The 26,169-nt window shown below is 42.5% G+C and overlaps 1 protein-coding gene across 3 annotated transcripts in view; it reads left to right on the forward strand.

Annotated features, from left to right (window-relative positions):
• Positions 1 to 26,169, forward strand: part of LOC125889204 (Down syndrome cell adhesion molecule-like protein 1 homolog) — a 125,224-nt gene that overhangs the window by 80,904 nt on the left and 18,151 nt on the right. For 2 of the 3 annotated variants that reach the window (XM_049576989.1, XM_049576990.1), the window contains exons 8-21: positions 2,915 to 3,057; positions 3,917 to 4,046; positions 5,750 to 6,028; positions 8,168 to 8,296; positions 8,469 to 8,648; positions 9,997 to 10,202; positions 14,262 to 14,358; positions 14,534 to 14,662; positions 14,813 to 14,980; positions 15,252 to 15,322; positions 15,501 to 15,741; positions 20,636 to 20,782; positions 20,873 to 21,028; positions 24,798 to 24,937. In XM_049576989.1, the coding sequence (XP_049432946.1) occupies positions 2,915 to 3,057; positions 3,917 to 4,046; positions 5,750 to 6,028; positions 8,168 to 8,296; positions 8,469 to 8,648; positions 9,997 to 10,202; positions 14,262 to 14,358; positions 14,534 to 14,662; positions 14,813 to 14,980; positions 15,252 to 15,322; positions 15,501 to 15,741; positions 20,636 to 20,782; positions 20,873 to 21,028; positions 24,798 to 24,937 (2,216 nt within the window). Of the gene's footprint in view, positions 1 to 2,914; positions 3,058 to 3,916; positions 4,047 to 5,749; positions 6,029 to 8,167; positions 8,297 to 8,468; positions 8,649 to 9,996; positions 10,203 to 14,261; positions 14,359 to 14,533; positions 14,663 to 14,812; positions 14,981 to 15,251; positions 15,323 to 15,500; positions 15,742 to 20,635; positions 20,783 to 20,872; positions 21,029 to 24,797; positions 24,938 to 26,169 lie in introns of those variants that run through there. The other variant, XR_007449423.1, reaches the window with a different exon arrangement.

The following is a 26,169-nucleotide window of genomic DNA, read 5'->3' on the forward strand; positions in this document are numbered from 1 at the left end:
TCCTATCCTGTACCCTTCTATATCTCTACCTCTATCTCTGTATGTGTGTTTTACTTTATTGTATGTACTTTTTGTTTTTCTCTTTCTTTCTCTTTTGTTATGTTTGTCAGTCTTTACACTTACATGTTAATTAGCTGCAGCAGTCAGTGTTTTGTTCTTCCAGCAGCACACATAGTGTGTGTTTGTCTCATTCTGTCTTTCTTTCTTGCTGTCTGTCCCTTCAGCTTACTGTCCTGTTGTCTCAGTTACTGTAGCTCTGCACATGTGCCTTTGTGAATGCACATATATGAGCACATCCACCAACTTCACCTACCTGTACGCGCGCACACGCACACACACACACACGGACATGTTTGCAGGCAGATGAAATGTTAAAATCAAGAGATTGTTGCTTAACATATGGAGAGACAGAGTGACTAAAGGAGAGGAAGCGAGATTAAGGGAATGTGAGACAAATGGATGAAGAAACTCTAGTAGAGAAAGAAACAGATGGCCAGAGACGGAGGGAAGAGAGAGGATATGAGAAAGGAATGAGAGAAGAGGAATGAGGAGGGGAGGAGTGCCAGTGTCTGGTGGGGGAGTGATGGTGAACTCTGGTGACAGGACTGGTGATGTCACTGTCGTCGGAGCAGACAAGGATGAGGAGTGACACCGACGGACAGGGCTGTATCTCTCTCTCTCTCTTTCTCTCTCTCTCTCTTTCTCTCTCCCCCTTTTCTCCGTCCTTTGGTGAGATGTGTAGTTGTGACATGTGAGTCTGCTGTAAGGAGACAGAGCCAGAACGATCATTGGAGTGAGAATGAGCCCCTCTGCCAGAGAGCTTCAGCCCTACATGCAACATATACAACCAACACAGACACACACACATAACCACACATGAAAAAGCAGTAACACACTCGTACGCTTACCCACTCACTGAAATCGGATACACTCAACTTATCCCATTCAGCGTGAGGCCAACAGCAAAAAACACTGAGCCACACAGACATTGCTGAGCACACATGCACGTGTATACTGTATATGTGTTTGTGTGTGTGTCTATGTGTGTCGGCCCGTGTGTCTGCACGACGGTGCTACTGAATAATACATCTTTCACTCGTCAGAGCTGTGACTTCAAAGCTCAGCGCACGCTGAGAAAGGGAGGAGAGAGAAGGAGGGAGAGAGAAGTGGGGGTAGGAGGGCTGGAAGGAGAGACAAAAACAAAGATACAAGATGAACAATGGTGAGAAGGTCAGAGAAGAAGTGACGGATGATTGAGTGATAGCTCCCAGTGTCTTCCAGTAATGCTAAACACATTTTGTGTCCGTCTGACTGTCTGTCTGCCCGCCGGCCCGTAGCCTTCTCCGTCTTTTGGCAGTGATATATGACCAACATATTGTGGCAGTCAAGCTTGATTTTTGTCATGTATTTGTAATCTTTAGGACGTCACTCACATGTGTTTTGTTCCTGGTAGTCTACCAGTTACCTGCTGTGGTCAGTACTGCACATTCTGAACGTCACTCAAAATACTTAAGCTCATGTAGCATGACCTTCATAGAGATCACAGCACAAATGCTGACAGAGCACATGTTCATTAGTTAAAACACAATGCATTTGTTGCACTATACAACCATGGAAAATGCACCGCACTTTGTCCGTGTCCTGACGTAACTAAAAAGTGCATTGCACACATATGGACGCAAACAATCCATGAATCTGCATCGGAGGGCTGCAACAGAATTAGGATCCTGTCAGTCCAGGTGTAGCACCCAGTACAAATGTGTCAGGTTTACTAGACAGTCCAAGGGCTGCTGTGACACTGTGCCTACTGAGGGCAACAAGAAAGTTTATCTTGGGTGCGTCGGTACAATGGACAACCAAGAGAGGACGGCAGAGGAGATACCAGTGCAGCTGTGCTTAACAGCCACAAAAAAGGTAGCACTGATGATAGTCAAGGACGGAAACGTTTGCCTTTTATTATTTGTTGCACTTTGAGCACCTTTCTTTTTGTGCACGGATGTCCTAAATTAACTGCCTAGCCCAGTTGCATCAGTGTGCGTGTATCTCCTCTGCCGTCCTCTCTAGGTTTACTAGACATTCATCATAAGACAGTTGGGAGTGGTTGGTCGTGAATAAAAGCGCATATATGAAAATATGACACTCGTAAAGTACAAAATAAAATTAAACATCAGTTTAGTTTTTCTCAGCTGTTTCACCCACTCACTTTCCTCTCTGTTACTCTCTTTTCGTAGACTAGTTGTGTAGTCGGTTACATTAAATGTCAGTTTGTTTAAATGTCAGTAACAATTGCCATCGCTAATCCAGTCTGACCTGTAAACAATAACACTGTCGCTGCTGCTCTCAAGTCTGGCACTCCTATATTCCTCTATTTGGTTTGTGTGTTACTCGGGGAAACAGTGTGAACTATCAGAGGCGTGATCCATAACATTTTTACCCACTTTTTGTTTTCTCTCCTGCTTACAGATGAAACATTGTAAGTTTTGAAGGTATTAGATAAGGCTTATTTTTAGTTCTTATAAAAGTAGCTTTATAAACAGCTGAGTATCTGCATTTCTGTAGACTTAAAAATCCATTAAACCGACAAAAAATTGTGCAGGAGTGTGCAGCTGCTCCTCCAGAAAAACTCCAGAATTGAAGCTTTTTAACATAAAGGCAAGACACTCTAACCTCTCTCTCTCTTCCCCTTCCACTACTACATGCTTTTTTCTTCTTCTGTCCCTACCCTACTCCCCAACTCCCTTCCCTATCACCCTCCCGTTTATTCCTTAAATTCCACACCCTGCTTCTGACACCATCAACTAATGATCTCTTTCTTTTCCCCCTCTTTTCTTCCTCTGGTCAACCCATCTCTCCTCCTCTTTATCTCCATCTCTCTCCCTCTGCCCATTTCTCTCTTTGTCTCTCTCCCCATCAGGTCCACCGAGGATTCGGCCAATGAAGAACATCACTGCGGTGGCAGGGAGAAACTCTTTCATAAACTGCCGTGTGATTGGGTACCCTTATTACTCAATCAACTGGTACAAGGAAGGGCTTCTGTTGCCTGACAATCATCGCCAGGTGGATTTTCCTTTCTGCATTTCTGCTCAAAGACATTTATCAGAACTCTGTGTAGCACTGTGTAACATGAATATACAGTATGTAGCTCTATAAATCATATCCTGTACACATACTGTGCATCTTGTATATAGGGTGCTGTTTAAAGGTCATTTACTTCTCTTTGACCTCTACAAAAAGCCAACAGCATGTTCCCATTGAATTTTGGATTATTGTAGATGTTGTCTCTAATACTTACATGTTTTATTCAGCAAGATAATCCTCACAAATGAACACCACTTTTATGATTTTTGAAGCATAAATACAATAGCCAGAAGTAGAAAGCTAATGTACGGCTATAAACAAACCACGTCACAGTCAAATGACTGACTGTCGCCACCACAACAGAGGCTGTAAAGCGTTTTCGGTGTGATGATGTTGTGTAGTCACATTTAGCCTCTTAGCAATAGTTGTTTTTTAAGACAAGTAAAGGCTTCAGAAAATAGGAGTTAAGTATTTACTAATGTATTTTATGTTTTGGAACAAACGTAAAAATCTCTTATCTCAGGCATCTAACCAAAAATCCATTTAAAAAACTAGTAACTTTGAGACGAGGAAACCAAGAATGCTAAAATGCTAACTCGTTTCCAGGTTTTGGGACTCATTCCTGCACCACTCTTTTTGGAAATGAAAGTAGAAAAACCTGAAAACTCCCAAGCAAAACACATGATGGCACAAAGCAAATGAGGGGGACTACTTTTTGCATCAGTGTCGGCCATGTTACAATCTTAGCTCGTTGGACTTCACAGCTCAGTATAGATGTATGAATAAGAAAACCAGGCATGTATCATCTCAGAGTGTAACCCTGCTTTTGTCTGTTCAGGTGGTGTATGAAAACGGGACTCTGAAGCTCAGCGATGTTCAGAAGGGGATGGACGAGGGAGCCTATGTCTGCAGCGTACTCATCCAACCACAACTCTTCATCACGCAGACTGTCTACGTTACTGTCAAAGGTCAGTGAGAGGGCTCATTGTTTTGAAAGGGTCAGAGAGTTTCAAAGCATGTACATCATTGCTTTTTGTGAGGTGTAAATGATAAATGCTTGTATGTTTTTGTTTACTTCAGGTTAAACGATAAATAGAATTCTAATTCTCAGTTTAGGTGTGTTTTCTGGGCGATATTTAAATTGCAATGGAAAAAAAAAATTATGAATGTAAAAGAGGGTGATTGTGAGAGGGATGGAGAGTGAGTAAGACTGGTTTGGAGCAGGAGGGTGTGAGTGAAACAGAGGGAGAGGAAAGAAGAAAGCTGTATGCATTGCCTCTAATAACCCCTGATTAAGGGGCGGAGTGGCCTGGTGCGCACTCTCAACCACTCAGCAATTACATAGAGCAGGAGTGCTATTGTGTAAGACTTGCGTGTGCATGCCATACACATGCATAAAGGTGTGTGTGTGTGTACTGTATATATTCTACATGTCACCTTGTATGTTATTTCGCTCTGCTCACCGCGCCGATACCTTGACATGTTTGTTTTAGGAAGTTGTCGAGTGTGAGTGTGGGTTGTGTGTGTGTTTCGACTTGACATTAACAGATGTGTGAAATTTGCGGTGCTGGATTGTCTTCGTATACGTGCATGTGCCCGCTTTCATGCACATGCATGTGTAAGAGTGCATTTGCTACGTGTCGGTGTAGGTATGTGCTTGTATGAATGTGTGCTCGTCATGTCTCTGATTTAATTAGATGAATTTTAACGAGGCCCAGATTAAATCCCCCAGATGTCTCAGCTGTAACCCCCCACCACCACCACCACCAACACCACCCTCCCCTCCTCCCCCACTCCAAACCACCACCATCACCCCTGCCGCTCTCCATAGCAACACCGTTCTTCCCCCTGCGGATGGGGCTCTAATTAGAGCAGCTATTATGGGCTGGCTTTAGCAGGGCAGGGTGGGGTGGAGTGGAGGGATTGGTAGGGGGCACAGGCAGCTGCAGAGTGGGTAGTGGGCTAGTAGGCCAAGCGTCGGGGGTTCAGGCTTATGGGAGACTCAGAAAATCAGACGGACAGATAAACCACTAGTTTACCAATTAGCCTGTCAGGTGAAAATGACAGATTCTGAACCATGCTCTTTAAAAAAAATTCACTCTGTCTTTATGTCTCCCTCCTGTGTATGTTTCTCCCTCCATCTTATCTCCCTTTACATCACTCACTCTCCAACCCCATGTCCTTTTGATGCCCCTGAATCTTCAAATCTGTGTGTCTACCCATATTCTCCCTGTCTTCACATCTGACTCTCTCTCTTTTCTCTATCTTTCACTTATTCATATCTGCCTCAAATCTCTGTCTTCACCTCTTACTCACCCCGCTCATTTAAACAACCCTCTAACTGTTTTCATTCATCTTTTTTTTTCCATTCCCTCTTCGCCTTATTCTCTCTTCTCTCTGTCTACCCTTTATTTCACCCTGTTGCCTGTCCTTGCCTTTTTCTCTACCCCGCTCTCTTTCACCATATATTTCCTCGACTTGATCTGCCTGTTCTATCTCTTGCTTATCTTCTTTTATCTCATCTCACTGTTTCCCCCTCAATTACTTTGTCTCTACTACATTTCTATTTACCCGCCTGTCCTCTCTCTACACATCTTGCACCCTATCACTCTCCTTCCTTCACTTGCTCTCTTGCTCTCTATTTTATCCTCCCCCTTCTTACCCCTCTCAGTTCCTCCACTGATCCAGCCATTTGACTTTCCTCCGACTTCCATCGGTAAGTTGATGTACATCGCCTGCGTGGTGTCGTCTGGAGACATGCCCATACGCATCACGTGGCGCAAGGACGGGCAGGAGATCGTGCCCTCCTCGGGCATCACCATAGACACAAAGGAGTTCATGAGCTCCCTCCAGATATCCAAGGTGTCGCTCAAACACAATGGGAACTACACCTGCATCGCCAGCAATGATGCTGCCACTGTCAGCACAGAGAGACAGCTCACAGTCACAGGTAAGAAAAGAAGGAGTGAGAGAGGATTCAGAATATGAAAGTGATATGTTGGAACGGTTGAAGGGGAAAGGAATGGGTTATAGCACTGCAGTGTTTTAGTATTATACTCAAATAAAGTTGGTTGACTTTGAAGATTTAAAAATGTATTGTCAAAATTGTGCACTGTCAATTTACGTCCATTAAAAGTGCTTATTTTTGCTACTGACAGGCTCAGATTGTTATTACAAGTGTCTGACGGCATACAGAAAGCAGCCTACCGAGCAATGAAACGTTTTTCTTACCTTTTTCTTGTCTATTTGTTATTGTGTCCAAGTCTCGCTCCAGGAGAAGTCTGGATCTGAAGTCTTGTGAGAGGTGACTTGTTGCAGTAAAACGTTAGTTAGAGCTGAGGAGAGAAGGGCTGGAAGAGTTTGTTGTGGAGATTGTTGGAGTACAGGAAGTGTAGCTCAGTGTTTTTTAAAAGATTTTCATTGTTATAGATTAATATATAGACCATGCAGAAATGTCTGCGAGGTTTTGGAACAACAGGCGGGATCAACAAAAGGTAAACCAAAACATTACATTTCTCTGTAGGGTCTTTTCCTTAATGTTGTCAGACACTTCTAAGAACAACCTGAACATTTTAGTGGCAAAAACATGCACTTTAGGGGACATAAATTGACAGTGCACATTTGCCCAAGGGGATTACATTGCAGCCTATTTTGCCACTGCAGACCGCAGCTGTCTGTCTTAATGCTTGACCAATGGCACTTGAACACAAAAACATGGTAAATAGGGTCCAGATTGAAAAGTACTGAAGTTTCCCTTCAACTGGAGTAATTCAATTACATGTGTTACTTTATACTTTTGCTCCACTACATGTATTTGACAGATTAAAATTTTGTTTATTTTAGGAAATACAATGCATTGTTTAATATTAAATTAGTGGTTCATAACTGTTTTGGCTCATCAGCCCTTAAAGAGGCAAAGGCAGTGTCTTTTTGAAACCCCTTGTCACGTGTTAGATGAGTTGGTGGAAGTTACACTGAAACATTTTCTCCTTTAAACTTCTTGGATGGTTTTATTTAAATAAGAGTTTGAGGCCCAAGGAAGTAAAATTATCCAATATTTTGGACCAGCTTGAGGGAATATGTTTTGCGAGAATGGTGTTACCCGTCCATTAAATTCAGTGATAAGACATATTGGAACTGTTGTTGCAGCATATGGTGGACTTGCACCTTACTAATGTTGCATTCACATGGAATCAGGTAGCTAGTAGTATGCAACGGAAAAAACCCTCTGGACGGCACAGGAAAAACAAATAGTCCAATGGAATAGCAGGATGGCAAAACAAAACACGTGGATATGCTACAAAGGCAATGTCGTATATTGTAGATATAATGGAAGACAATATATAATTTTACCCACAAATTTTTTTGTCTTTTATTTAATGTAATTATTTTGGTAATGTCTAGTAATTGTCGTAATAACCTTTGTTTTCTCCTTGTGTAAGGGAACTACATAACATCCGACTGTAAATTCTGTCGTGGAGGACAGCAAAAACTTAAAATATTCTAACTTTGAATAGCATTAACCATCTACCGTTACAGTTACTGGTATCCTCTGCCAGCATCATCCAATTTTACCATCCTGCTCTCGTCCACTAGAATGATATCCAGTTTGCTGTCTAATGTTAGCCTGAATTTATGTGAACCCAGTGTGAGTCACATCAGTCACATGTAATAATATACTTGGCTACATCAGTCACACAAGCATATCTGTGCAGTACCAGTGCACTGAAGGAATCTCTAAGTGTGAGTTTATGCTGTGCACACAGAAAAGTTTCAGCTGGTTGCAATGTGCAGTCCTCACAGCTAGATGGCACTAAATCCTATGTATCCTATACACTGCTCCTTTAAGTTAATGATTTGGATTCTCCTTCCACCGTTAAAAATCAGTGGAATACCTGTTTAACTCTTTATTTCATTTCATCATAATGAACATAGCAGTTTAAAGTTTAAATTTAGTGTTACAGCTGATGAGGTTCTTACTGAAATACTGTCTACTGGCCCAGCCCGAAACATAATATGATTCCAGTTTGGAAAAAACCCCAAAAAGTTTTTCTATTTTTATTCACTTCTCCTCTCCTTCTTCCCCCAGTGCCTCCTCGGTTTGTGGTTCAGCCCAACAATCAGGATGGGATCTATGGGAAGGCTGGGATCCTAAACTGTTCAGTAGACGGATACCCTCCTCCTAAGGTCATGTGGAAGCATGCCAAAGGTGCACTAGGTACATGGCTCATGTTTCATCTCTTATCTGTATACTGTGCTGCGTCTCTGTCAGCTTTTTTCAGCCTGTTGTCACATTCACAGGTCCATGCTGCCCATTGTAAATCTGATTAATATGTAAGGATCATCAGTTACTGTACAATTCATTATCTTGTCTGTCTCTAACTGTCCAGCGGGAATTGGGAATCCACAGCAGTACCACCCAGTGCCTCTGACGGGCCGTATCCAGATCATGAGTAACGGCTCTCTACTCATCAGACATGTCTTGGAAGAGGATCGCGGCTTCTACCTCTGTCAGGCGTCCAATGGCGTTGGCTCAGACATCAGCAAGAGCATGGTCCTCACCGTTAAGAGTGAGTATACAAAGGCTAATGTAGCAGTTTATGAGTTTTCCATGGCAAAGATGACTGCGGAGAAGCCATCTGGGACGCTCCGGTGCTCCGACTTTATCAGTCTTCACGCACACACGCTCACTAACTGTGTCAAACCAATGAGCCAGCTCGCACTACTCTCCCTGTGCTCTGTGGGCATGTGCTTACACACGAACATGCACACTGATGAATTGGCGGAGCAAAGGTGACCATGGACGTAAGAGCAAAACAATAAAGAACAGTGAGAGAGAGAGAAGTGTCTGTGTGTGTGTGTGTGTGTGAGACAGGCATTGAGAAAGCGAGCAACTGAGCGATTGATCTTTTGACTCCTGGGATCCGTCTACAGACAATCAAAAACACTTTGAGCTTAATCATTATCTGCAATCAATCTCTCTCATCCTGCCCTCGCTGTCAGTAACACCCTGTGTAATGCAATGTGAACATGTATGGGGAACAAGCATGCACACACAGAGACACGCAGACTGTCAAGCATTATAAGAGGGCGATGTACTTTGCAGCATGCAGCACCGTGACCTTACAAAACAGCTCTACCCTCAGAAAAGATGTTAACACTTCATATCTGGCTCCTTTTGACACTTGGACTTGCGAAGAACACGGTTAACCAGGTGCACACAAATACAACCGGTAGTTTCACCATGTTCTGCTATCACAGGACTGCCCCTCTCTGTCTCTCTCTGTTGCTCTCTCTCTCCTGCTGGTGTTAGTGTTATTGATTGAACCGTTCCTCTCCTCTGCCTCCCTCAATTCTGTCTGTTTCACTCAGCGGAGAGGGAGGAAAAGAGGAAAAGAGGGAGGGTGAGATGAATAAGTGATGAAAACAAAACAGCAGAATCCTCCTCAGATCGGTATTCTGCGTGTGTGTGTGTGTGTGTTGGCCAGAGAAGACTGTGAGTGATTTTGTGTATAGAGTGCACACGAAAGGTAGAGTGTATCTCTTTTGCGTCTTCATTCACCTAGACCCCGGTGTTAACTATTGGAGAATGAGAGAGGAGGTTTATTGACTTTACCTCATTGACCATAGCTCTTCATTACTCTGCTGCAATGGAACTTGGCTAATCTGAACTCCACCTTTTTAACTGCCGGCTCTCCTACCTTTCTTCTCTCCACTCTTTCACTCCTTTCTCCCTCTCCACTTAAACCCTGCCTATTACCTAACACCTTATTATACACTTACTCCTCTTCCTTCCCCCCTCTTTCTCCTTTATCCGCCTCTGTCATGTAATATCCCCCTCATCAATTTGTTTACTGTCACCATTTACACACATATGTCCCCACCTTCTTTTCATCTGACACTCTATTCTCCTTCCAGTCCCCGCGATGATCACCAGTCACCCCAACACTACCATGGCTAAGAAGGGTCACTTGAAGGAGCTGAACTGCACAGCCAGGGGAGAATGGCCCATCATCATCCGCTGGGAGAGAGGCGACACAGTCATTGACCCTGACCGCAACCCCCGATACTCCATTACCACCAGTCCCAATGAGAAGACAGACGAGGTGTTGTCTACGCTCAAGGTAAGGAGAGCTTATATATGGTGGAGCGTCTGATTGATAAAATCTGACAGCAATGTCTTTATGACTCTTACCTCACAAAGGGATAGCTTTCACTTTTCTCTTGTCTGAGTTGTATTTTCGTTGCCTGCGGTTTGTGAAATAATGGTGAGATAAGGCAAAGTCCATGATCACAACTGTCAGTGTGTTAGAGAATGCTGAAAGGTGGGTAACAGTCGCAGCCTATGTCTCCACCACAACTTATCATCATGTTTGGTATTGGATCCTGGACCAGCATCTCTGGGACATTTAGCTATACAGCAGCCTAACACATACGATGCCAATTTGAAACCACATTGCTGAACACACTGAAAGTCACCATGTCATAATTTTGCTCCTCCACACCATGTTGGTCATGGCACCCACAGGTCAGCCTCTACTGCATTTAAAAATCAGAGTCTTCGTGTGATACGTATCAAAGGACAGATGGAGATGATGCTCGGAGCTGCTGGTGACGCACTGTTTTTGGATGATGATAGTAAGAGAGTGGTGCCCTGTAAGAAGGAGCTTGGTGATTTTAAGGGGAGCTTAATCAACTGTGTGTCTGGTGACTTCTGAGGATGTCATCGTCTCACAGTTGGATTGATGCACACAGGAGTGCAAAAGCTTGTGTGTGTATCAATCAATCAATCAATCAATCAATCAATCAATCAATCAATCAATTTTATTTATAAAGCCCAATATCACAAATCACAGTTTGCCTCACAGGGCATAGCATACAGCATACGACATCCCTCTGTCCTTAGGACCCTCGCAGCGGATCAGGAAAAACTCCCCAAAAAAAACCCTTTAACGGGGAAAAAACTGGTAGAAACCTCAGGAAGAGCAACTGAGGAGGGATCCCTCTTCCAGGACGGACAGACGTGCAATAGATGCCGTACAGAACAGATCAGCGTAATAAATTAACAGTAATCCGTATGACACAATGAGACAGAGAGAGATACAGAGAGAGAGAGAGAGAGAGAGAGAGAGAGAGAGAGATGCAGGACAGACGGTAATGACAGTAGCTTACAACAACATTAATGAAAGTAATAATATTATAATTATAATTCTGGCTGTTGTGGTACAATATGTTGAAAGTATATATTAATATCTGATAGTGTATATATGTGACAATAATCATATGTGTATAATAACAGTAGAAGTATGACTAATGATAACAGCAGCAGCAGGAGGCATCTGGCAGTACCAGGGCAGCAGCACAACCACACACGTCACACTATCCAGGCACTGCTGTGATATGAGTTAATCTGAGAGACAGTGGAGCACAAAGGCTCCGGAGAAGAAGCTGAGTTAGTGACATGCAGTATAGCCGAGTTAGCAAGATGCAGTAACGGGACACGAGAGAGAGAGAGAGAAAGAGAGAGAGAAGGTGCCCGGTGTATTATAGGGGGTCCCCTGGCAGACTAGGCCTAAGTCAGCCTAACTAGGGGCTGGTACAAGGCAAGCCTGAGCCAGCCCTAACTATAAGCTTTATCAAAGAGGAAAGTCTTAAGTCTAGTCTTAAATGTGGAGACAGTGTCTGCCTCCCGGACCGCAACAGGAAGGTGATTCCACAGGAGAGGAGCCTGATAGCTGAAGGCTCTGGCTCCTGATCTACTTTTGGAGACTTTAGGGACCACGAGTAACCCTGCATTCTCAGAGCGCAGAGTTCTGGTGGGATAATATGGCACTATGAGCTCTCTAAGATATGACGGAGCCTGACCATTTAGAGCTTTATAAGTTAACAGTAGGATTTTAATTTCAATTCTGGATTTTACAGGGAGCCAGTGCAAAGAAGCTAAAACAGGAGAAATATGATCTCGTTTCTTAGTTCCTGTTAATACACGTGCCGCTGCATTCTGAATTAGCTGGAGAGTTTTTAAAGACTTACTAGAGCTACCTGATAATAGAGAGTTACAGTAATCCAGCCTAGAGGTAACAAAAACCAATTTTTCTGCATCTTTTCGGGTCAGGATAGGCCCAATTTTCGCAATATTACGCAGATGAATTTAACATCAGGAAATTGGTGCTCATCCAGGTTTTTATGTTTTTAAGGCAATTATGAAGTTTAGTTAATTGATTACTTTCTTCTGGCTTCATCGATAAATACAACTGTGTATCATCCGCATAACAGTGGAAATTTACAGAGTGATTTCTAATGATGTTACCTAAAGGAAGCATATATAGAATAAATAGGATTGGTCCGAGCACAGAACCTTGCGGAACTCCAAAACAAACTTTAGTACGTAAGGATGATTCATTATGAATGTGAACAAACTGAAAACGATCAGATAAATAAGATTTAAACCAGCTTAGTGTAGAACCTTTTAGGCCAATTAAGTGTTCCAGTCTCTGTTGCAGAATTTGATTGTCAATTGTGTCAAACACTGCACTAAGATCTAATAAAACAGGTACAGAGATGAGTCCTTTGTCTGAAGCAATTAGAAGATCATTTGTAATTTTAACTAGTGCTGTCTCAGTGCTATGATGCACTCTAAATCCTGACTGAAATTCCTCAAATAAATTATTATCATGGAGAAAATCACACAGCTGGTCTGCGACTACTTTCTCAAGGATCTTTGACATAAAGGGAAGATTAGTTATTGGTCTATAGTTGGCTAACACCTCTGGATCCAGGGTGGGCTTTTTTAGTAGAGGTTTAATTACAGCTACCTTAAAAGACTGTGGTACATAGCCTGTTAATAAGGATATATTGATCATATCTAATATGTGAGTGTTAACTAAAGATAAGACTTCCTTAAGTAGCCTAGTTGGGATGGGATCTAAGAGACACGTTGATGATTTAGATGAAGAAATCACTGCGGTCAATTCTTGAAGAGAAATCTGGGAGAAGCAATCTAAATATATATTAGGTCTTACAGCTGTGTTTGAGGTTAGATAGGTACTATCTGAGGACAGGAGGTCATGAATTTTGCCTCTAATAGTTAGAATTTTGTCGTTAAAAAAGCTCATAAAATCCTTACTGCTAAGGGCTAAAGGAATACAAGGCTCAATAGAGCTGTGATTCTCAGTCAGCCTGGCTACAGTGCTGAAAAGAAACCTGGGGTTATTCTTGTTGTCTTCTATTAATGCTGAGTAATAGTTTGCTCTATGTACTGTATGTATGTGTGTGTGTTTTGCATTAGATTTAACTCCAGTAGATTTCATGTCCATAACTGATATTGCAGAGGTCTAATAGGATACACCCTTGCCAGCTTAAGCGGCAAAAATAGCACAGAGGACATGTTGTTCAATGTTTTTCAAGCAAGTGCTTGGCAAATGGTGCCAAAAAATGTGAATTCTGACACCATAAATTCAGTGTACCACAGGACTGGTGACATTTCCCCTCTCACACCTCTCTTCCCATTAAAGCGTACAAAGTGTAGGGCTTTTCTTGGTGATTTTTGCCGAGTCTAACCATGCCACGTTGATTTGTGTTTCCATTACCAATTTAAACGCACTGAGTCAGACTTTCAAATGTTAAAAAATGTATATGAATTTCAACCGGCATATGTAAACTATAAATATTCTGTTTCGTCACTTAAAGAGGAAGCAGTGGAGCGTCATTCTTGTGTGCTCCAGCAACACTAGACCTACACTTCCAAGACATTGCAAGCGAGCTGGAGGAGATGGGCATCCGGCATACGTTTGTGTAGTGCAAAGGGTAATTTAAAAAACTCCAACAACAGCACAAGAAAGTTGTTGACCACAGTAACACCTGCAGGGTGGACAGAAAAATGTTTTGTTGGTTCACAAGCACAAACATGTCGTCAGATAAAGACTCACATTTAAGTTAGTATCCCTGATGTATGGAGATGCAAGTTTCTGCCACCCTGGGCTGATGCTTGAGTCTAACTGAGTCAAGCCAAGCCAGCACATGTGTATGGAAAAGGGCTGTGAGTCGCCTACATGTCAAACATCCTGAGGAAAAACTCAGCAGGCCACTTCTCCGTCACAAAGCTGTGCTTTACACAATTTTTCTGCACAAAGATAGAGTTGTTTGTCTCTATGACATTTCTCTTTCTACCTTTCCCCCTACAGCTAAAGCCAGCAGAGCGTGAGGATTCAGTCTTCTTTTCCTGTCATGCCATCAACTCTTATGGAGAAGGACGAGGCCTTATCCAGCTCACTGTGCAGGGTAACCATTCTTGAAAAAATGCATGTACTATACCCTCTTCTCTTTATATTGATAAAAGCTACACAGACCTGCTCTTCCCTTTTTCCACCCAGAATTGTCTCTCTTGTGGGGCTGCCTTCTCCTTCTTTACTTTGTCTTCCTCCTTTTGTTTACTCCCTCTCTTTTAACTCCTCAGAGCCCCCAGACCCTCCAGAATTAGAGGTGCGAGAAGTGAAAGATCGCAGCATGAACCTGCGGTGGACACAGAGATTTGATGGGAACAGCGTCATTACCTCCTACGATATTGAGTATAAGAACAAGACAGGTATGTGAAAGAGTGTATTCTTTATTTTACAGAAAGGACTTAATATTGCGTTAGAATGAGAGATACAAATCCCCAGATAAATCAAAAGTGTCTTTAAAGTGGGAGAATGGTGGCAAAATGTAATTCAAAATTCTCTTCTTTTTTCGTCAGACACCTGGGAGCTAAAGCATGCCACTCGAAACATCTCCCCCACCAACAATCAGGCCAACATAGTAGACCTTCACCCTGCCTCTGTCTACAGCATCCGCATGTACTCTTACAACTCAATAGGCAAGAGTGAGGCCAGTAAGGAACTCACCATCAGCACGGAGGAAGCACGTGAGTATCTTGACTTGTACTAATGTGAATGTGAGCAAATATTTCACTTATTCTTGGAGCATTAGCTTTTAGTCACTGCACCTTTATGACACTGACCGATCTGTCCTTGAATAAGCATTTTGTATTGAAATTCTCTCCCAGTGAAAGTGAGAAAAACAACTTTGAACATAGTAGATAAGAATATTTTAGGGTAATGAAAGCCACAGAATGTTTGTTTGACAGCAGCACAATGCCTCAGCCTCGACCCCTCTGACTCTCTGTCTCTCTGCAGAGCCTGATGGTCCTCCAATGGAGGTGATCCTGCAGCCGGTGACCTCTCAGAGTATCAGGGTCACCTGGAAGGTAGTGTAGTATAATCTTCTGCCTTCTGAATAGCTATGTACTTCCTCAAAGATTATCTTGATATTGCAAGTAACCTAATGTTTGTTGTCTTGATTTCTTTTCCATGTATGTTGTTCATGGAGGTGGTTGAATAATCACACAGTCTGGTGATGTCAGTACTGCGTTTGTGTTTTCACAGGCTCCCAGGAAGGAGCTGCAGAACGGCGTGATCAGAGGATACCAGATCGGTTACAGAGAGAACGGCCCGGGCAGCAACGGCCAGTACAGCATTGTGGAGATGAAAGCCACTGGAGACAGTGAGGTCTACACCTTGGACAACCTGAAGAAGTTTGCCCAGTATGGTGTGGTTGTCCAGGCCTTCAACAGAGCTGGCACAGGGCCCTCCAGCTCAGAGATCAACGCTACAACGCTGGAAGATGGTGAGGATCACAATAAACAACACACAGAGAACACATCTCAGCATGTATAACAGAGGATTTATTGCCTCTCGGTGTGTTTATGAGTGTAAATATGGGGTACTTTAGTGACCAACAGCAATACGGGAAATAGGTTAAACAGCATGGTCCATTAAATGCGGTGGAAGAGTGAACTGTCATACCTGTGAAATATCACCCCGTCTGCTTTGGCTTTGATTCACAGTTACTGCACTTTTTCTGTTGCCATTGTTCTTTTGGCTGTCTCGCTCTCTGATCTATGTCAAATCATGCCATGCTTTGTAACCTAAAATTACTACATTCTCTCTCTTCTCTCAACAAGAATGAATGTTGGCTGCTGGCATCCAAATGCTTTTCACAAATACCAAGGACACACATAGTCTCATAGACACGGCACACATTCAGCAGCGCTGTAGAGGGGACTGAGTGATCTGTGTAGAGTGAGAAAGAGTGTGGAGATACTGCCATGCACCCTGATGGCTATGGGGTAGATGGGCCTAATGTTGAATGAATGAATAAGTGAATGAATGAATGAGCAAATGACTGAATGAATGGATATAATAAAAATATATATTTGTGTTCTGTGATTAGATAATCTAAATTAATCGCATACATACATTTTTGCTGTGAAAGTCTTTAAAAAATTTCAGTTCAAATGAATTTAGGCAGATATGTTGTAGTAATGTTGCTGGATTTTAGACACAATTGTCCCCCTGTCCTCTATCACCCAAACTGATCTGCAGTCAATTGCAATCCGTTTTGCAAGGGAGTTAGTTAGTTGGTCACAGGTGCACTTACTCAGTTTGCGTCTGAACGTCTGGTCGAGTGTGGCTTGACGAGGCTGGCTGCTAGCGCTAGCATCAGAAGCTATGCTAACTCGGACGTCTGGGTTCGCTGCTAAATGCTTTGTGTTGAGGTGATATTTCAGGCTTGCAGTACATCGACAGTGCTTCTGCTCATCAGACACGGTGCTCCTTGGTGTTTTTTTAAAATATGAATATTTTTCATTTATGGGGCCAAGCAGCGTCATGTCATCTGCCTCCATCATGTAACAAAGCCACTGTGGCCTTCAATGACGCACCAGGTCAAAGGGCACCACGTGATTAATCAGCGTTCATTTTGTAACTTTTTTTTTTGTGATTAATTAATCGAAATTAATGCATTATTTTGACAGCCCTAGTTTAGACATTTTGTAAATTGCATCTAGCTGTGAGTATGCAAAATAAAGTTCAACAGTTCCCAGTCTTGGAATCTTAAAAAAATCTTTTGAAAAAGGTTAATTTTTCCTGCATTACATACTTCCAGATCTGAAACAAAAACTTTCCAGTTACCCAAATTTGACTGAAATCTGCAAACAACTTTTTAAGATATCATATTAAAGATACAACGCAGGATTTTCCTACTGTATGACCCACTAGAAGTGTGTGGCTGTGCATTTATCTGCAGACAATCTGCCCTCTGCCTCTATATTCTTATTTCCATCTTATTTTGCTGTGTTTCGTACGTTCCTGGGCACAACACTCAGATAAGGTCAGGACTCTATAAAAAGGTAGTGACCAGGTGTCATACTGTAAGCAACACGCGTCCAAGAGGACACAGCACTGAAAAAAAGGTACATATAGTGAGGTAAAATGCCAAGCAGACAAAGCTAGGATTGGCTTTACTTTTGCTGGCCATACTGTAGTAGCTGTAATAGCCCACAGTTCCTGGATACTATACATTTAATTAAAAGATTAAGACATTAGGCCAAAAACATCCAGCAACTCCTTGGTGGAAGTATTGAAAGAAGTAACTTTCTAGATCCATGATTTGTATAGCTAGAAAGACAAATCCAATAGTTCCTTAACAATAGGAAAAGGCGAAAATGTATGTGAAGTTGAAGGTAGTCTTGAGGGAGAGGTGGAGGGGGCTGGTGAAAAGGCAGTAAAGCAGTGGAAGAATGGATCACTGGACTTCATTTAGTTTGTGGATTGGACTTCCAAAGGCCATAATTTACTTGGTAATGCAACTTTTTCTTGTAGAGCAACATTTTCTCCAGCGTTAGTTGACTTCTGGTCACCTGGGAGCTGAATAATTCCAAAAACCGACTGATGTATGTTAACAACACACCAATAAATGCAACTTTAAAAGAAAAAGCATTCTCAACTCGAAATTGTTCTCATCATATTCTCGCAAGAAGACTTTAAATATTCTTCTTGCGCTCTTTGTTCTTTAGTGTTGAACTGCAGTTAATGTAATTAATCTGTGAGCTGTACCTGTGAACAGATATTTTCAATACATGCCTCCTCTCTCAATCTCTATCATGTGTCATCCACATTTGCTTTGCTTTTTATACTCATACAAACAAACACACACACACACACACACACACACACACACTCACACGTCACATACATGCATGTCCACCCAGTGAACAGTTGGCTGTGCCCCATTGGTCCAGAGCAGACAGAGCCCTCCAGTTCTTCCCTATGGCTGTCACCGTGGCGACAGTGATATTGATGGCCATTATGATAATAGTGATAACAACAAGCATACTAAAAATAATTATAATTAGCTTGTCTCTCTGTCTGTCTCTCTCTCTCTAGTTCCCTCTGCTGCTTCCTGCTGTAATTATCCACAGCTGAGCGCATTGTTTCTCTGCTCCCTCTTTTCATCTTTTTCTGCCCTTCCCTTGCTCCCCTTGCTTTTAACTCTCTTCCTCCCTTTCTCCCTTCTTCCTCTGCCCCTCACCCCCATCTCCTCCTCCCTGTAGCCCCAGTCCAAAACTGCCTTTCATTATGTTCCTGTTATCCCCATCTCTCTCCAAATTATGCACTTATTTATGTAAGGTTATTTTATATGTCAACAACCTTAGCATTTATGTGGCATCCTTCATGTGTGTCACCCTACGTAAGCCCTAACGGTGACAATGTGGGGGCACTTGAAACAGCTCACCTTTTTGTTCATATCATCTTTCAATCTCTCTCTTCTCAGAAAGGTCTGACTGCGAAGGGAGGAACTGGGCTGTGTTTTGTTGCCTTCTAATTATTTAGCCTAAAGGTTTATTCATGCAAAACCCTGTTTTCAGTTCTCTAATCCTCCTTTCTCCTTTCCCTCCCTTCCTCCGTCCTCCTCCCCACCTCCTCTCTCTTCACCAGCTGCAGAGAAATTCCCTGGTGGACTTGGCCCAATCTCTCTCTTTCATTGCTCTCTGTCTTTCACTCGCCTCTCTTCCTCTCTTCCTGCTCCTCCTCCTCTCACAAGTTGACTTCTGTTCATCTTTAACAGTGTGCGTTATTCAAAGCCTGAAAGACTAATGGTCAGCGGTGGCCAATGGAAGAGACACCTGGGCTGGTGGGGACAGAAGGAGGCTTGTACAGAGAAAGAGAGATGGTGGTTGTAGAGATGGTCCTATACATCAGGCTGGACGCATGTCATGAGCTTTTTATCTATCAGTAGCCTGTTTACTCGCCTCAGGTTTGATATGGAAATTTAGGGTTTCAGAGAGGGTGTATTTATTTATTTATCAGCTAGTCAGTGCAGTCCTAATTTTGAAGAGACAATGGCAGCCTTTGCTTTAATGCAAAAATAATCTACATTATTCACAATTATTAACCTCTTAGACCTCGCTGGCTATGTGCTGGACCAGCAGTGACATACACATCCACAGAACTTTATTTAAATTGTGATAAAGATCCAAAGAGATTTACAGATCCCAAATATGTCTTGCAAAATATTGAGGGAATATGTATAAAATGATGCAAAAGATATTGGATTGATGGTTTTTTTTCCAACCTTAGAGCTACTTTGCCAATTTTCAGCCAGCTTTGCATCATAACAGTGTGTGTAGTATGTGCGAATGGACCACGATAGACTTCCCTCCAATTAAACAGCCCCCAGATCTCCTTGCTAATCTCTCAGCTCACATCACTGACTCTGGCTGTTGCTCAAACTACAAGGGCAGCCCCCTGACTAAGAATTTTCCTAACTGACCAATAGTCGTCATTTAGCGCCATTAGTCAACTAGTCGCCCACATGTTTACGATATTTAAATTATATATTTTGCACGGGGCAACACAATGGTTTGAGTTGAAGGTGTGAGAAAGAACAGTATCAGTAACATTGTTAACACTGTGCTACATTACAGAGAAATACAAAACCGTACTAATGAACCTTCATTAATATAGGCCTATATTTTATCTACGTCACACACTGAGCTACAGATTGTACTTACACATTTTCATATACTCCCCACCATGGACACAGAACTCCAAACTCAGATTTAACAGTAAAACTAAGCAGTTCTGATCAAATATAAACCATGTTACTGCATTGCCTATTTCACCCTTAACGTGTTTTCAGAAGCATATTTTAGCTCACCGTTTAACTGAAATTCAACATTGTTTGCTACCAGCTGACAGCCATATTTCTTCCTGTGGAAAAAAAGCCAAACTCGTGTAACCTCACCCACCTGCAGGTGCGGTTTTTCATCTGGTAGTGGTTAAAGTTTCCAAAGATACCAATTATAGAATCTGGGAAATGTGTAAAAAATTGTGCACAAAACATCTGGATTTTTGTTTTACTACTCAGGGTAAACAGTATTTAACATCAGTGAAGAGCTGGAACAATCTGATGCAGAATTTATGTGTGATATTGCCACAATGTGGAATACGATCAAGCCTCAAAGCTACTTAAGGGGTTAAAGGACACTAGATAAAGGGATTAAAGAATCCCTTTATTTTCCCCAGTTTATCTGTGTTTAGCTCAGTCATCAGAGGAGTTGTGAACAGATCTTTCCTTTTGAAATAAACCATGAAATACATCAGGTTAGATAACTGCAGATACATTGTTTAGATAACGCATCTTAACTTTTCTCTTCTCTTTCCATCTTTATCATCAGTGCCCAGCCAGCCTCCTCAGAACGTACGAGCCATTTCTGTAACATCAGACGAGGCAGTGATTACGTGGGCTGAACCTCCCAGGATGACGCTACATGGCGTATTGAAGGGATATCGCGTCGTGTTCTGGGCTGTTTTTCCTGATGGAGGTGTGTTGAGTGCGTCTGTTATCTTAGACACCATGACTAGTTACAGCTCAGTAGTGGGTCTGAACATCTCGCTGTTCTTTTGTGTTTCAGAATGGGGTGAAATGCAAAACATCACAACCACCAAGGAGCAGGTGGAGCTCAGGGGCCTGGAGAAGTTCACCAACTACAGCATCCAGGTTCTTGCCTACACTCAGGCTGGAGATGGCGTCCGTAGCAACGTCCTGTACATCCAAACTCGGGAAGACTGTGAGTCCACATTTAAGTAGATCATTCCACACACATAAACCAAATAATGAACTGATCTGTCACTTGCTTTGGCCACGCCTTTGGGATGGGTTTAAGGGTTTTTGCTCTTGGTTTAGGCTGCAGTGTGGGAGGCAGAGAGCCAGGGGGGGTAGAGGGGGTCTTTGTAAGGCTGAGGTTGCTGATTAAAACCTCTTTGTGCTCTGATGTGCCATTACCAGTGCTAATGAGAATTAAGAAGCCAAAAAGTGTGTGTGAGTGTGTGTGGTTAAGGAGCCTAAGGGTGTGGGTCTGTGCATGTGAATATACGGAAGTGTTGGGGGGGTGTTAAGTGTGTGTTTGCATGTGTATGGTGTCTTAGCGTTGGTGTGCGTGTTTGGGTGCATGTGTGTGTGTACATACGTTATTGTTTGTGTGCAAGTCTAGCTCAGCACCCAGCACAAGGAGAGGGATTAATTCTTTGTGGCTTAGAGAGAATTAATTTTGTGCTTACACTGGCGGGCTGTGGATTACATCCGTATCCGCCTCTCCTCTCCCTCCCTGGGGCCACGCAGAGGAGGAGGCAGGCGTCTGGAGATGGAGAAAATGAGGGGAAAGAGGGAGAGTGCAGGAGAGTGGAGGGCAAGGGGGGGGGGGGGGGGAGCAGAGATTCTAAGAAGTGTCATTTCAGAAAAGGCCTTTATTCTCTCTTCCTCACTATATCTCCATTTTATGAGCCGGCCTCGCTGCAATAGCTCTTCAAATATGTGTGTTGCGTTAGTCTTTAAGTGTGTGTAAGTGTGTGTGCTTATCAGGGGCAAGCTGAGTGTCTCTTTTGCCCTGATGCAGGTTGACTCTGTGTCCAGGGGCAACCTCTTCACATACGTTCAACACTCTGTGTCTCTCCCTTCCCTTTGCCCTCAGTTGTATCTGCAGCATACGGAAAAGTGTTTGCAGTGGAATTGTGTAAACAGACAATTCTCAGCCAGCCTTTCTCTACATCTGTCTCTTAAACACAAAGACAGTACACAGTGAGCAAAGGAGCGAAGACAATTTGTTATCAAGTTCCCTTTTATACTCTTTCCAAGGGGCCCCCACACCCTGGGGTCCACAACATTTAGTCCCTGTGAATATGTGCACATGTATTTATTGTAGATTTAATGTTTATCATGGTATTTATATTCTAAATTACTGCACATTGTCTAATTCTTTCATCTCACTGGACAAAGAAAACCCACTATTACATGCTAACGTCTGGCGTTTGTAATTGATAGGAAAGGTTGCAATCAGGATTCACTCCCAGGACAAATGACTCCACAGTAATCATGAGTATTTATTGGCTCCAGCTCAGATTGGCTTTGAGTGACAGTAGCATGACCCTTTTTCCACCAAAACTGGGATATGTATGGAGGTTTTTTAAACACGGGCAAACCCGTTAAAAATAGGTGATAGACTCCTTTTCTTTTGCCAGTAGACCAGAGCTGTGTACATGGCTCTGCAGCAGACAAGTATGCCTTTCTATGTTTTTTTTTTTACTGGTGTGTCACGTTCAGCGTCACAGATGGGTAGGAAAACAGGTTAGTACACAGCAGAAAGCAGCATGGAGGCCAGTGAAAATGTTTCATTGGATAATTTTTTTATTCACCCCCTTTCTCATACTTGGTGCAGACTAATTTGGAATGATGTTTGAGTGCTGTTTGGGCAGAGATTTTGTGGTGGCCTATCATTGCATTCCACCGACAAAGGAGCTAAAATTAGCATGTCCACGCGGATGTCCACCACTGATCTCCATGCTGCTTTCTACTGTTTACTAACCTGTTTTCTGCCCGGCCATGATGTTGCATGTGACACACCAGTAACGGGAAAAAAAACCCAGACAGGCTTATTCGTCTGCTGCAGAGCCATGTACACCTCTCTGCTGTACTGGCAATGGAAAAGGAGTGTTGCGTCTGTTTTTAATGGGTTTCCCATGTTTAAAATAATGGCATACATGCTCTAATTTTGGTGGAAATAGGGTATATCACTGCCTATTAAAGCCAATCTGAGCTGTAGCTGATGCTGATGCTGATAAATACCCATAATTACTGCAGAGTCATTTATCCTGGGAGTGAATGCTGATTGAAACCATACCCATTAAAGACAAAAGCCAGATGTTGGTGGGTGTTTTTTTTTTTTTTCTTTTCCAATGGGAAAGGGGCCAGAGAAAGGACACCCGGGTGTACGTGCTAATTTTTCCCCTAGATGCAATTATGGGCCGCCACAAAACACTGTCAGTCGCAGTCTGTGGAGTTTGAGAGAGAGAGTGAATGAGTAAGAGATGTAAAACAAGAAGTAACATTTTCACTGGCCTACATGCTGCTTTCTGTTGTTTACTAACTGTATTACTGGCCCATCTATGACTGTCTATGACTGTCCATAATGTCAAACCTGACACACAAGTAAAACAAAAATAGAAAGACATACTCATCTACTGCAGAATACACAGCTCTGGTCTACTGTCAGTTGGAAAGCAGTCAGTTCCATATTAAAGAGCTCCTGCGTTTAAAAAGAAAAAGGATACAAGGGAAAAAAAACTTTGCATGTTTCACCATTTTTGTTAATTCTAAAATAATGGTTATCATACCCCTGACAAGAACAAATATATCAAAATAATCTATGACTTCCTTTGCAGTTCATTGGCTACAGTAACACTTAAATATATACCGGTGTTTCCTTAACTCTATTAGCCTGATACTAGGCGAAAAAGTAGTTATCTTAAAGTGAATGTTTCTTATGCAAACAAGTCACTGGTCAAGTAAGCAGTAATGCACAATGGTTTGTCCATACAACAACGCTACACATGAGCAAAGAAGGTTGATATTGTGCATGTCCAACCTCAGTCGGGTACAGGTGACAAGAGCAGCAAACAAAGAAAAATTGAGGCAGTGCACATTAATTAATCTGCCAATCATTTCCTCAATTAATTGTTTGGTCTATAAAATGTCAGGAAATTGTGAAAATGCCCTTTACAATTTCCCAGACCCCAAGCTGACCTTTTCAAATTGCTTGTTTTGTCAAACCAACAGTCCAAAACTCAAAGAGAGTCTGTTTATTGTCATAGAAAATGGGAATACCAGAAAAATGTGGCATTTGAGGACTTGGAATCTGTTGATGTTTTTTTTTTTTTTTCTTAAAAAGTAAAGATGGATAATTAGAAAGAATTGAAGATTCATTTTCTGTTGATGAACATATAATTTCAGCCTCAGTCTGCATGTACATCAAATATTGCTCAAAATATAAGTTATAGCAGCTTGCAATATTCTTAATAATAGCTACATGAAGCACTGTTAAAACATGACGAAACTGAAAAAAGGTCACCCCACAAAGTCTAATCTTTTTCTATATCAAGACAACTCAGGGGCATTAATGCTTTTACACCATTATCATGGTCACAAGAAGAAGGCTGTTTTTTCGCTTGTGTTGAGATCAGCTCATAAGGACTCTAATGGTAGCTGCAGAGCCAGGATGTTTTCCTTAGCAATATGCTAATTCAGTTTTTTATTTAAAAAAAAAAAACAAAACCCTTTCTGCAATTATAAGCTAATGTATGGAGTACCAACAACTTTATCAACTATCTAGTGGGTACACACAGATGTTTTTGGTGCAGCCAACAACAACTAATGGGCAAATTTCCCCAAATATCAGTCTTCACCTTTAAAGTTACTTATTCAGTTTACTGTACATGCAGACAAGTATAACTGGTTCATGTTTTGCTTTGCCCTCCATTTCTCTCTTTGCTCCCCCTATGATTCAGACCCTGGACCCCCAGCTGGCATCAAAGCTGTGCCCTCCTCCGCCAGCAGTGTCGTAGTGTCCTGGTTACCCCCTCACAAGCCAAATGGAATCATCCGCAAGTACACCATCTACTGCTCCAGCCCCGGGTCTGGCCAACCGGTGAGTTACAAGAGGGGTGCGGAGAGTTTCAGGGTTGAGAAGTGAATGAAAGAGCAAAAAGGGGGAAGAGGACCATCTGAACATGGCTGACGATGAAGGGGAAACTATCCTTTATTTATGCAGAGTACAGCGTCTAGTATACATTTTATATGATGCAGAGATAAAGAAAATTGATTTAAGTATGACATTGTTTTGTATTTGTGTGTTTGTGGATTTGTGTGTGTGTGTGTGTGTGTGTGTGTGTGTGTGTGTGTGTGTGTGTGGTCTAGTGCTGCAGTCTCAGCAAGATGTGTGTGTGAAATGAGCTCTCCTCATACCGCAGTGTGTGTGCGTGTGCAAGCTCACCCTCCAGCCTCATTTGCATATCTGCGTCTCATCACGTTGCCAGGACAACCTCATCTGTTCATCAACGAGGGCAGAAAACAAGCCGACAGCAAACACACACTCCGCGCTTACGCACAGACACGCACACACACTCATAAATGTATCACACCATGCGCATAAAGGTCCATATATATATATGCAACTCATGTTTTTATGACAGTGTGAATTCAAAAGGAAGAAATACATCCTGCTTGCATACTTGAAAACACACACACACACACACACACACACACACACACACACACACACACACACTTGCACCATATAAATGTTCCTTACTAGAATATACATGCATTTTCTCCTTAGTCTCACTCATTCAATAATCTATCTATCTATCTATCTATCTATCTATCTATTTGTCTGTCTGTCTATCTCTTCTCTTTCTCTTTCTCTCTCTCTCTGAAGCCCCCATGCAGAGTTCGGGATGATTACTATGTAAATGAGTGCGACTGGAGAGAAGGAAGGAGGGATGGGGGGGTCAGACACACCGCGCGGGGAGTACTTTTGTTCCTCTTTTCATTATCTCGCTCTATCGTTCCCCGGATCACCGCTATCTCCACGCCGGAGGAATATTTTAATATCCGTTACAGCAACACACACTCTGTCACTACTCCCTCCCTTCCTACCAACATCCATCCATCCATCCATCCATCCATCCATCCATCCCTCCGTCTATGCCACTGCCTGCAGTGGAGACTATAGGGACACATGTACAGAGAGGAGGAGAAGAAGAAGACATTGATATACGCGAGAGTCAGGAGGAGAAATGCAGAGAGGATGTAAAACAGAGAGGGGTACTGGTGGATAGATGGAAGGAAAAAGCAAGGAGTGGGCCCACGGATGACAGG

The sequence above is a fragment of the Epinephelus fuscoguttatus genome, linkage group LG5 (genome assembly GCF_011397635.1).
Source record: "Epinephelus fuscoguttatus linkage group LG5, E.fuscoguttatus.final_Chr_v1".
NCBI lineage: Eukaryota > Metazoa > Chordata > Actinopteri > Perciformes > Serranidae > Epinephelus > Epinephelus fuscoguttatus.